Raw genomic sequence first — 12183 nt, forward strand, 5'->3', positions numbered from 1 at the left:
GTGCTAAGCGCTTTACAATTATTATCTTATTTGATCTTCACAACAACCCTGGAAGGTAAGTGTTGTTAGTATCCCCATTTTACAGATGAGGAAACTGAGACAAATAGAAGTTAAGTGGCTTGCTAGGGTCATGTAGCTAGTGTGTGTCTAAGGCTGAATTTAGACTCAGGTCTTCCTAACTTAAGGCCTGGTGCTTTATCTACTGAGTCACCCTTTGGGATGAAAGGGACCTCAAAATTTCTCTTTTTCAACCCAAAGTTTCCCAGAGAACTCCCCTCTACTGTATCTGTTATAGGTGGTCATGTAGCCTCTGCTTGAAGACTTCCTGAAACAGTTCATTCTCCTTGTGGCCAGGACCTCAGAATTTAGAGTAGGGAAAGGATATTAGTGATCATCCTACCATTCCAGCCTCATCATTTTTTTTTTCGCTTTTTGATGAGGCAGTTGGGGTTAAGTGACTTGTCCAGGGTCACATAGCTAGTAAGTGTTATGTGTCTGAGGTCGGATTTGAACTCGGATCTTCCTGACTCCAGGGCTGGTACTCTATCCACTGTGCCACCTAGCTGCCCCACTGGCCTCATCATTTAACAGAAGAGAAAACTGAACCCCTGAATCATTAAATGAGTTGGTCAAGACAACATAGCAGTAAGTCTAAGATAAAGGATTCAAACCCAGGTCCTCTGGCTCTAAAATCCACTTCTCATTCTATCCTGTCATGGTGCCTCTTGAACTTTTCCTTCCTTAATGTTGAGACATTTTTTAGGTTGAGAAGATGTCTGTGGCTGTAGATTTTCTTCCCGTGGGTTCAATTCAGCCCTCTGCAGAAGAGTATCGGCCTGCGAGCTGGGGACATGGGGGCTCTCCATCTGACTGTAGCTGCTATAGTTGCCTGATTTTAAGCAGATCACTTATATCTGAGCCTCAGTTTCCACATCCTCAAGGGAATGGAAATAGATGAAGGGATAGCAGAGGTTGCTTGTAGCAATAATACACACTGTGCTAATTGATGACACTTCAAGTCCACCGACAAATGCCTCCCTATGTCAATAGGCCCTTGAAGGCTGTGACAGGAAAGCATCAGCTCTAAGAGGTCTCCCTGAGCTTGAAAGGTCTTCAGGTGTGGGCTTAGCCAAGGACTGTGCACCTGTTATCTGAGAACCAGTTCTACTGAATTTGGAGATGCTTATCAACAGTAGCAACTCAGACCAGTATGTAGGGCTCGTGTTAGTGGAGAGAGCGTGCACCAATGGAAAATGTGTTGTTGAGGCAGTAAATACAATATACCATTTTTAAAATGTCTCTTTGTGAGTTTTCATGTGATGTTGAGAGGCAGCAAGATGAGGTGGAGAGAGTGCTTGAAGTCAAGAAGCCTCTGTTTAAAATCAGCCTGTCAGCCTGTGACTTTGGGAAAGTCACCTCCCCTTTCTGAGCCTCAGTTTTCCTATCTGTAAAATGGGGATAATATAGCTGCCCTGCGTGGTATACATGGTTGTCTTGAGAAAAGTGTTTTGTAAACTCTGTTTTAACATGTACACATTCCAGCTGACTTTTTAAAGTGGATACCCAATGGTATCAACAGTTGCTCATGGTAGAAAGATGCCTGCTCTTAAGGACCATACCTAGTGAATACCTCAATTTATTTGTTCATTCTTTCAGTTAGTGACTCCCAGGACTGGTTTCACCAACTCTATCCTAGTGGGGCTTGTATACAGTTGAAACTACTGTTTGCTCTGGAGCAGTAGAGGCTGCTTCTTAATGACTTTGCTAATTGTCTTCTGCTCTTTGGATGTGGCGAGAGCCTGCAGTATTTGAACTTATATTGAGAGTTGTTTTTATTTTTTTCCTCCAAAAAATGTCAAGCTGGAGGGTGCACTTTCGGAGCCATATCTCATGTCTTGCTGGGCAGAAAAAAGCCAAGGAAAATGTCAGCAGTGGGATCAGATTGACCCGATACTAAGAACATCAGGAGTCCAAACTTCTTTTGCGACTTCACTTTGCTTTTAGGAACCATTAACATTTCAAAGCAGGTGATTGTGTCAGTGGTAGACCCTTCCAGAGTCTTGTTCAGAACTCTTCTTAGCATCTTTTCACCCTTTCATTGAATTATGCATTAGTTTCACAGAAGAAAACAGCACCAAATTACTTGTCCATAATGCTTTCAAAGCATTTAAAGGGGATTTTGCAGAAATGACTGTAAATACAATATAGATCTGTAACTTACATAGCTCAGGTGGATGTGGGGGTGGGGCTGAAGATCTAGCCCGTGCTGGGGCAGGGAGCCGGTGAGGTGGGAAGGCTGTGGATCATTAAGGAGATAAGGCGACAGCAAGCCTGGCAAAGGAGGTGGGGAGTCTTGGCCTGTCACAGAATCCACGTCCCTAAAGGCAAGGGTTCTTGGATGCTAAGTAAGAGAATATGAGTTAGGTCTGAGAGCAAATGGTCCTCCAAGCAGGAGGCGAGATGGGCACACCAAATAAAGAAAAAGACTGTGTTTGCAAGTAAAAATTTACCCCATAAGTATCCTTTTATGGTTGGTGGCATATAAGCCACAAGTCCCTCTCTTTCAATTCAGATGTTGTCGTTATTCAGTTGTTTCAGTCATGTCTGACTCTTCATGACCGCATTTGGGGTTTTCTTGGCAAAGATACCGGAGTGATTTGCCATTTCTTTCTCTAGCTTATTTTTACAGATGAGGAAACTGAGGCAAACAGGGTTAAGTGACTTGCCCAGGGTCACACAGCTAGCAAGTGTCTGAGGCCAGATTTGAACTCAGGAAGAGGAGTCTTCCTGTCTCCAGGCCCAGCACTTTTATCTCCTACACCATCTTGCTGCCATTGAGTTCAGCTGAGAGCCATACAATTCCATGGTATGATAGAAAGAACACAACTTTTGAGTCAGAAGACCTGGGTGTGAGGCTGGGCTCAGTCACTTATTCATCTAGTAACATCATCCTTCCATTGTTCCCTAAAGAGCACTGACATGGCATATTAGTTGTTCCCCTTTATTCCCCATTTCCCCCTTCTCGATTATGTAACTTCTGACTCTGAAATCTCATTCTGTAACAAATTCAATTCACCTGTCAGGGTTTCAGGGGTGGAGTCAGTGATGTCGTGCTGTTCTGTCTTGCAACCTTCTGATTCTTTAAGTACTATTTCAGTCTTTTTCCCCCGATCGGTCTGTCTGTCTGTCTATCTGTCTGTCTCACTCTCTGTGTCTCTGTCTCACTCTCTGTCTGTCTCTCTGTGTCTGTCTGTCTCTCTCTCATTCTCTATCTCTCTCTCATCCTTAGATGATACCTCTTTGTTCTTTTACCTCATAGGTCAACAGTACTTTGAAAAAAATGACCCATCTAAACATAAAAACTGATTTCATTACTTATTCTTTCTTTGATACTTAGAACTCTTTACCTTGCTTATGTTCCTGTTTGGAGTGTTTGGAAGTCAAATATTTTGCTCATTTTTGTGAGTGTTTTTCCTTTCAGAAATACCTTAAATACCTTTATTTTGTTGAATATTCTTCTTTTTCCATTGATAATTAGACCCGTGTTCACAGAGTTTTGAATAGTTGAATGTTGCTATGGTCCAAAATATTCTTTTCCTGATAGCCTACTGTCTGGTGATCTCTCTTAACCTAATTAAGCTGATCTTTAAACAACAAAACGTAAAGTTTAACTAGGCCTAGATTTGAAACCATATCAGATTGGTAGGAACTTCTGGAGCTTGCATTCTAGCAGCATCCTAATCAAGGCTGCAACTTGAGTTCCTTTGCTTTTTTTAGAATATATCATTCTCTTCTTTTCTGCCAGTTCATGTGCTATAAAATTATCATTGTGTTATTCATATTTTCTTTCTGTCATATTTGAAGGACGTTTTTCTGACTTCTTGTCTTTGAAATCATTCAATTTAGCCACTACATTTCTTAGCATTTAAAGTTGTTTTTCCTCCTTGCTGGTGATCTGTGGATTCTCTCAAGCAGAGCTTTGTTGTCTGTATTCTAAAATTCTGGAAGACTTTCTCATATTATTTCTTAAATTATGGCATTCATGTTTGTCAGTGTGTTTTTCTGGGAGACCTATAATTCTTATGTTATTTCTGCACATCCTTTCTCTGAGGTCAGTCTTCTTAGCTTGCATACAATCCATGTGTTCTTTTAGCAGGACTGCTTTTTGCTTCCCTTGTGTCAAATTTTCCTCTTTAGTATTTTCATGTTCCAGATCTGTTCATCTCTCATTTCTTCATAGAGATCCTTCCTCTTTTTGTCCTTCCTTCCTTCCCTTGTCTGTCGTGGGCTAATTTTTTTCTGATGTGTTTATTCTTTTTTAATTCTTCATCAAGAACTCTCATTTCTGACCCTTATTCTCATTTTCTTCTTTTGTGGATTTTTATTTCTATTTTGAACTATTTTAGAGGGTTTTTGTTATTTCTGAGAATTTTTCAGGGTTCTTTAACCATTGGTTAACTTTCCTTCATATCACATCATATTTTGTATGTATATATGTGACTGCAAGACCACCTCATCCTCTTTTCATTGGGGTGTCTACAATTCATTCATCTGGATCCTTACACTGAGTTTCTTGTAAGGAAAAAGTAGGAAGGGGAGAAAGAAATTGGTCTTGGCTGTTTTTCATACACTTTTCCTCCTGGCAGCCACACTGGTGGCTCTCCTAGTTCTGCCCTTCATTCTTACTTTTTTTTTTTTAACTTGGTTGTATAGAATCAGCATCTATGACTTCTTGTGGGGTGAGGGATGGCAAAGGGTATTTGGACAGAGTCACTAAAGCAAGAGAAGTCTCTCCACCAGGACCAAGCCTCAGTCAAAAGGCAGCATGATTTCACTTTGCTTGATTCCATCTCCTTTCCTTTCCATGAACAAGAACAGTCAATATCTACCATTTCTTGTGGGCTGTGGGAGAGGGCCGGGTGTGCTCAGCAGAGTTGGGTCTCTATGCTAGGGCTAGGACTTGCACAAACCTGTCAGTATGGCTTGTGCCTCTGCCGAAGGCTGGTGGGAGAGGGACTTTGAGTATGACCCCCAAGATGGCAGACAAGTTGCTTTCTCCAAGCTTCTTCAATCATCTAACTCCATCAAAAAAAAAAAAATTATGTGCCACATGAAGAGAAATTGCAAAACACAAGACAGACTCCAACAAGATAAAGCCTCTGTGAATTAACCTCTGAAAATTCTTGTAGGTCACATGACCAAGAAGTTTCTGTAATTTATATTATTGTAGTGGCCAAGCTCACTTTTAAGGAGGGGGTTGTTGGTTGCTCAGCCACTTCTGTAGAAGTCAGAGGTAGTTGACCTTTTCAAGGGTGCACTGAACTCATCATGGAGTCTTAGGATAGGGGAGGGAATTTGAGGTTATGTGATCAAAAGCTCACCTAAAAAATATTTTTGGAGGGGCAGCTAGGTGGCACTGTAGATAGAGCTCTGGCCTTGGAGTCAGGAGGGCCTGCGTTCAAATCCAGCCTCAGACCCATGACACTTACTAGCTGTGTGACCCTGGACAAGTTACTTAACTCCAATTGCCTCACTAAAAAACCAAAAAAAAAAAAAATTTTTTTTTGGAAGGGTGCCTTCCACTGTTAATTTACTTAAACAAACTGAGCTTACTGCTGGTGAGGACTTTAAACAACACACCCATTTTTATATGCATATATGTGTGGATGGATGGATATGTGGATAGATGGAAAGAAAATGGGAGAAAGAGGAAGGAAGGGAGAAAGAAAGGGAAAGAAAAGAAAGAAGTGAAGGAAGGAATGAAGGAAATACTATGGCTGTAAGTCTCTTTACTTAACTGTACTCAAATTCCTTTTCTGTAAAATAAGATGGTTGAAGTAGATGATCTCTAAGTCTCATTCCAACATTCTGTATAGTCTGGGTTCTTATATATTTTGTTCTAAAGTCTCTTCCAGCTCTAATATTCTGTGTTTATTCGAATGTTGTGTATTCTAAGACTCCAGCTGTAATTGTCCATGTTAAAATATTCTAATTTACAAGATCACTTTTCAGCTCTAACACTGTGTTCTAAATTCCTTTCTAGCACTAACATTCTATGAGCATATAATTTCATATCATGAGTCCTCTTTACATTTTCTTGGGTGACAAAACTAATTTAATACCCTTGTCCCTCATTTCTTGTAAGGATGTGTTTTTATAAGGTTTCTTTTTTTCTCTCTTTTTCTCCCTCCTTCTCCCTTCCTTTCCTCCATTTTTCCTTCTTTCCTACCTTCCTTTCTTACCTTTCTTTCTTCTTTTCTTCCTTTTTCCTTTTTTCTTCCTTTCCTGCCATCTTTATTCCTTCTTTCTTCCCTTTCTTCTTTTTTTTCTTCTTTCCTTTCTTCCTTTATTTCTAGATAAGGGAAAACTTTCAGAGTAAACAGAGTTTCTCTTCCTAAAGGGTGCTCACTCTTAGATTACTTAATTCTAATTACCTATTAGCAAGACAATACTCTTTGTACAATTAGATAAGATAATTGATTCTAAAGGGGAAGAAAGTGCTAATTTAGCTATATTTATCTAAGGTGTCTAAGTTCCAGACAATTGTCCAATTACTTGTGCAGTTGCCAATGCAGAGATCAAAATGGTGAGACAGTAAAAGGAGAGGTGAGTTAATTCATCCTTAAAAATACCTGGTATAGGATCATAGATCATAGATTGAGAATTGAAATGGACTTTTGAGGTCATGTAGTCCATTGGCACCCAGAGGGATTAATTGTCTGACTTGCCCAAGGTTACCCTGATAGATAAATGGCAAAGATTTAGACCAATCATAAAGTTATAAGTTTAAAGCTAAAAGAGACCTTACCATTCATCTTGTCTAACCTCCCTCATTTTACACATAAAGGAACTGAGAACCAGAAGGGTCAAGTGATTTGTCCTATGCAATAAGTAGCAGTGTCAGAATTTGAACCCAGGTCTTCAGGGTCCAAAGCTTGGGTTCTTTTTTTTTTTTTTAACTGTGCTTTACTGCCTCTACTTACATGCCTCAGGTAAGACACTCCCAAGCCAATAGAAAAGCATGTCTATTTCACCATCAGTGTAACTTCAATTTACCACCCATGTAATTTGCTCACTTGAAAAAATGAAAATGGGTCAATTTAGGATGCTTACTCCCAAGTGTGAATATCTTCAGCCTTTGGATCAGAAAGAAGAAATAGTAATACTTAGCATTTTATGGTTACAAAGTACTTTGCGTATTTTACCTAATTTGGTCCTCATAGTTGACAAAGCAGTTTATTCAAAACATCCAAATGTAGTAAATAGGTTCAAATATAATTATCTTTGTTTCATAAGATTAAGGAAACAGAAGCCCAGAGAGTTGAAATGACTTGCCCCTGTAGCTACATGGTGCAGTAAGAAGACTGCTGGACTTAACACTTAGGAAGACCTAGGTTCAGATCCCTCCTCTGACACTTATTAGCTTTGTGACCATGGGCCTCAGTTTCCTCTTCTATAAAATGGGAATAAAAATATCTCCAGTATCTCTTTCACAGGATTATAGTAAAACTCGTGTGAGATATACTTTATGCTGAATAATTTTAAAACTTTAAAGTACTATAAAAATGACCGCTATTATTATCACTACAAGGCTCATGGTAGTTTCATTTACTGGGGGCCGCCATTTTAGAAAACTCTTTCCAGGAAAAAGTTATACTTGACTGTTCTCTGAAAGCTCGGGCAGACTTGGACTGGGTCAGAGCATGGCAATGTAGCCTTAGGTATGGCTGGAAGGTCAGCAGAATCAGAAAATCATAGAACTCAGAGCTAGAACCGACCTCAATGGTTGCCTAGCCCAATTTCTATCCACATCTTGAATTCTGTCAGCAGTTTCCCTGAGATGTGGTCAGTCACTGAGCTTTTGCTTTAAGACCTCCAGGGATAATGAGGGGGAGAGGGGAGGGAGGAAGAGAATTTGAAACTCAAAATTTGAAAAAAGAATGTTAAAATTGTTTTTACATGTAATTGGGAAAAATAAAATAACACATTTTTTAAAAAGACCTCCAGAGATGTAGAGCTGACAAGTCCGCAGAGTTATCCCATGCCACTCTGGGGACAGATCTGGTTGGTAGGATGCTGAGTCTAATGTCCATCTGAAATTGTAGTTGCCTCCTTGCTTCCCTGTGGTCCATCTTTCCTTAGCCCCCCCTCACCATTTGTCCTATTCCTGCCTTCAAACTGATTAAAATAAGTCTGATTCCCCTCCCCCCTGCCTTGTATTTATCCAAGTGCTTAGCACAGTGCCTGGTACCTAGTAAGCTTAGAATAAATATATAATAATGAATATATAATAACAGAACAAATGCTTATCTTCTTTCCATTCTCATTGTGCTTGCCCAGTGATAGGACTTCAGCCATCAATTTCATTTAGAAATTTGGATTTTATAGAAGGCCCGTCAGGATGGTTGGGCTTTAGGAAGAAGGTAGCGCTCTCCAACTGGAGAACAGCAGACTCGAGAACTGTGGGAATCATCAAAGGAGCTAAAGATGAAGTATTTCTATCAGCAGAGATGGGGTTGAGGGGCGTAGCGATGTCGTGAAGCCAGGCATTTTCCTTTGTTGTAGTCTCAGAAGCAGGTCCTCTTCGCATCAGCCCAGGCTCTCGCCAGACATGTGTTTACTTTTTCCATGCACTGTTGTCTGCTTTGGTCTAATTGCCCTCACATCATTTCTTGGAACAAGCTTCCTACGACAGGTGACTTTGAGTGAGTTGCGCAAGTCACAATGAGTTCAGGCCTGGGATCATGCAAATTCAATCAGCATTCCATCCTCTATGTATCCCAGTGAGGGGTCCTTAACCTGATTAGCAGGAAATCCAAAATTCTCCTGGATGATGCATGTGGTCTTTGCTCTGTGCTTATCTCATCTGCACTCTCCACCCTTAACTGCCTAGCCCACCAATCCCCTCCTGAGACAATAACAAAATAATGATGATATCTCATATTTATATAGTGCTTTGATGTCCCCACCTGAGACAGCTAGTTCAAGGATTATTATTCCCCAATGTAATAATAATAGCCAGTAATTATATAGCATGTAAAGGTTGCAATGTGCTTGACACCTATTACTTCATTTGATCCTCACAAACAACCCCGGGAAGGAGGTGCTATTCTTATCCCCACTTTACAGATGAGGAAACTGAGGCAGGCAGAAGAGAAATGACTTGCCTGGGGTCACCTAGCTAGTCAATGTCTGAGGCAGGATTTGAACTGAGGTCTTCCTGATTCAACAGCCCAATGCTTTGGTCATTGTACCAATTTTATAGATGAGCAGACTGAGGTTTAAAGTGGTTACATTGGCTTATCCATGGTCACACAATTAGGAGGTGTTAGAATTGAGATTGAAATCCAGGTCTCTTCACTATGATCCCCTTCACAAATACTGACACACTTCATAAAATGTCTGCAACCAAACAAAGCTATAAGAAGACCTGATTCTGGTAACTCTAACATTTTTTTTTATTCTTTAAAGAAACTAGTTTGCAAGAGGACCTCCTGAATATCCATATCCTCTAGGGACATGCACTATCTTAGACTATATTGCCATGGGATTGCAAGGTAGCCAAGGAGCTACACAGGGGTGGAGAACCTACAACCTCGAGGCCACTTGTGACCTTCTAGGTCTTTGGGTGTGGCCTTTTTACTGAGTCCAAATTTTACAGAACAAATACATTTATTAAGGGAATTTGTTCTGTGAAGTTTGGATTCAGTCAAAGGGCTGCACTTGAGGACATAGAAGGCCACATGTGGCTTCGAGGCCACAGGTTCCCCACCCCTTAGCTAGACATTTTAATGGTAGCCCTAATTAAAGCTCTGAAATTCTCCTCTGGTGCTTCATTGTGTTTTGGAATTGACCTTGGATTCACTTACCTGGCTAGTCCTTCCCATCAATCAGTAACCATTTATTAAGTGCCTACACTGTTTCTGGCATTGTGCTAAGCACCAGAGATACAAAAAGAGGCAAAAGATACCCCCTTCCCTCAAGGAGCTTACAATCTGATGAGAGAGACAAAAAGCAAACAAATACAAACAAAGCCAGCTATGTACAGAATAATTAGGAAATAATCATCAGAGGAAAAGCGCTAGAATTAAAAGGTGTTAGAGAAGACTTTCTGTGGAAGATGGGATTTTAGTTGTGATTTACAGGAAGCCAGTAGGCCGAGATGAGAAGGAACAGCCTTCCAGGCATGGGAGAATGCCCAGAGCCAAGAGATGGAGTGTCCTGCCCACGGAACAACCAGGAGGCCAGTGTCACTGGATCGAAGAGTACGTGTTGGGGTATAACGTATAAGAAGTCTGGAAAGGCAGGAGGGGGCTTCCGAGATGGAAAATCTTTGAGTCCAGGCCAAACAAAGGACTGCACGTCTGTCATCTGAGAACCAGGCTAGCTCTGTTGGGAGAGGCTTCATCCCCAGGTTACTCGCAGGCTGATGGGTTTGTCAAGCACAGCAACTCTTGAAACACCTCTCCTAAGTCACAGAGGGGTTGAGATGTGCACCGGTGGAAAGAGAGACCGCGCCATTGAAATGACTAGTTCTTGAAGTGGGTAAAGCAGTGGGCCATGAGTCCCTGAAGCCTCAACTTTCCCCTAGTTCCTGTACTCCCCCCTAATCCCTTTGGGTTTGGAAATTCCCTTTCCCCTTCTCACAGAAAAAGATGACTTTTCTCATTGCTCACCACAGCCATGCACCTGTTTGGCCTAAACTGGCACCTGCAGCCGCTGGAAGGGCAGATGTATGAGATGACGGAGAACACAGCCAGCAGTTGGCCTGTGCCAACAGACGTCTCCCTGTATCCCTCAGGGGGCACGGGGTTAGAGTTACCTGACAGGAAAGGCAAAGAAGCCGGAGAAGGTAGGGTTGGTGTGTTGTCCGTGTTGTGAGTCCTCTATGTCTGCCTGTGAACTGAAGAGACATTCACTCACGTGCCGCCATGTTCCCAACATGGCTCTATGCTTTTGGGTGCTTCTCCATTCTTCCATGCTCAGTGCTGGCTTCCCACCACTACGACTTCACCTGTGTCTCTTCATTCTGATTACATGTCGCTATCTGAGCTAATTTGGGTGGGATGGATGGTGGAGATTGGCTGTCATGGTACAGAGCTATACCCCATCTAAACTCCAGAGAGAAGCACCTTGGTGCTTTGCTATAAAACCCTGAACACTTAATTTGAAGGAAACCAGACAAGAAATGGAATGGGGATGGAGAGATTCTCAGGGTCAGAAGCTGGTGCTGAATATCTGACTTTGACACTTTAGAGCAGAAAACCTCCTAAGACTGGAATGGCCTAGCCTTGGGCCTTCTTGGTACACTGAAGGCACCAGATACTTTTCCATAAGACCAGAGACATGGAGAAGTGGAGGAGTCCCAGGTACCACACTTGTCTGGTTATTACTTTGGGACAGGTGGGCATAAATCAACCTCTGAATGCCATAGCCTGCTTCACTACTGGAGTCTGTCACTCATCTCAGCTGCCATCATGCTCATGCCAGGCTCCAAATGTGTCTCCTTGTCTTTGTCTTTGCTTTCCCCTCAGGGAATGCCAAGGGAACATTGTCCTTGCCCCATCCTGATCATTTACCTGGTTTCTTTTCACATCATCAGTCAGTGGGTATGCATGCTGGGTGCCCATATGTTTGTTCATAACCTCCGATGCCAATTTGTCTTTTGATCTCTCATTGTACCAAAGTTAACTTGAAACAACAGACATCCCACAGGAGCCAGAGCAGAAAGAGAGGGTCAAACACTCTGCAGGTTCTCTGAGGTACTAAGAATTCAATAGCTCCCTATATATACTCAAAACCCTGCTTTGTAAGGACTGGCTCTCAAATCATTCAAGATAACCCTGTCAGCCATAGTTAGTAACAGTTAATAATGGAGTGATAATATGTTTAGTCAACTGTCTCATCAAAATTTTTTCATAGTACAATTGTCTCAGATCCTATCTTTAAGTGATTAATACATTTTAATTGAATTATTATTCAATCAAACATCAGTTAAGTTCCTACTATGTACCAGGAACTGTGCCAGATTCTGAATTGGAAAATAATGCCCACCCAGACCCATTAGAACAGGGGGTCCTTAGCCTTTATTTTTGCTGTAGACCCTTGTGGCGGTCTGATGAAGCCTATGGATCCCATCTTAGAATGATGTTTTTAAATAATTGAAAGAAATGCTAGAGGTTA

At 41.5% G+C, this 12183-nt stretch overlaps 1 protein-coding gene across 1 annotated transcript in view; it reads left to right on the forward strand.

Moving 5' to 3' along the window:
• Positions 1-12183, forward strand: part of LOC114032701 (teneurin-4) — a 412175-nt gene that overhangs the window by 150052 nt on the left and 249940 nt on the right. The window contains exon 7 of the mRNA XM_027848083.1: positions 10682-10852. Within this exon, the coding sequence (XP_027703884.1) occupies positions 10682-10852 (171 nt within the window). The remainder of the gene's footprint in view (positions 1-10681; positions 10853-12183) is intronic.

Source organism: Vombatus ursinus, unplaced genomic scaffold (assembly GCF_900497805.2).
Source record: "Vombatus ursinus unplaced genomic scaffold, bare-nosed wombat genome assembly UNPS02005659.1, whole genome shotgun sequence".
Taxonomy (NCBI): Eukaryota; Metazoa; Chordata; class Mammalia; order Diprotodontia; family Vombatidae; genus Vombatus; species Vombatus ursinus.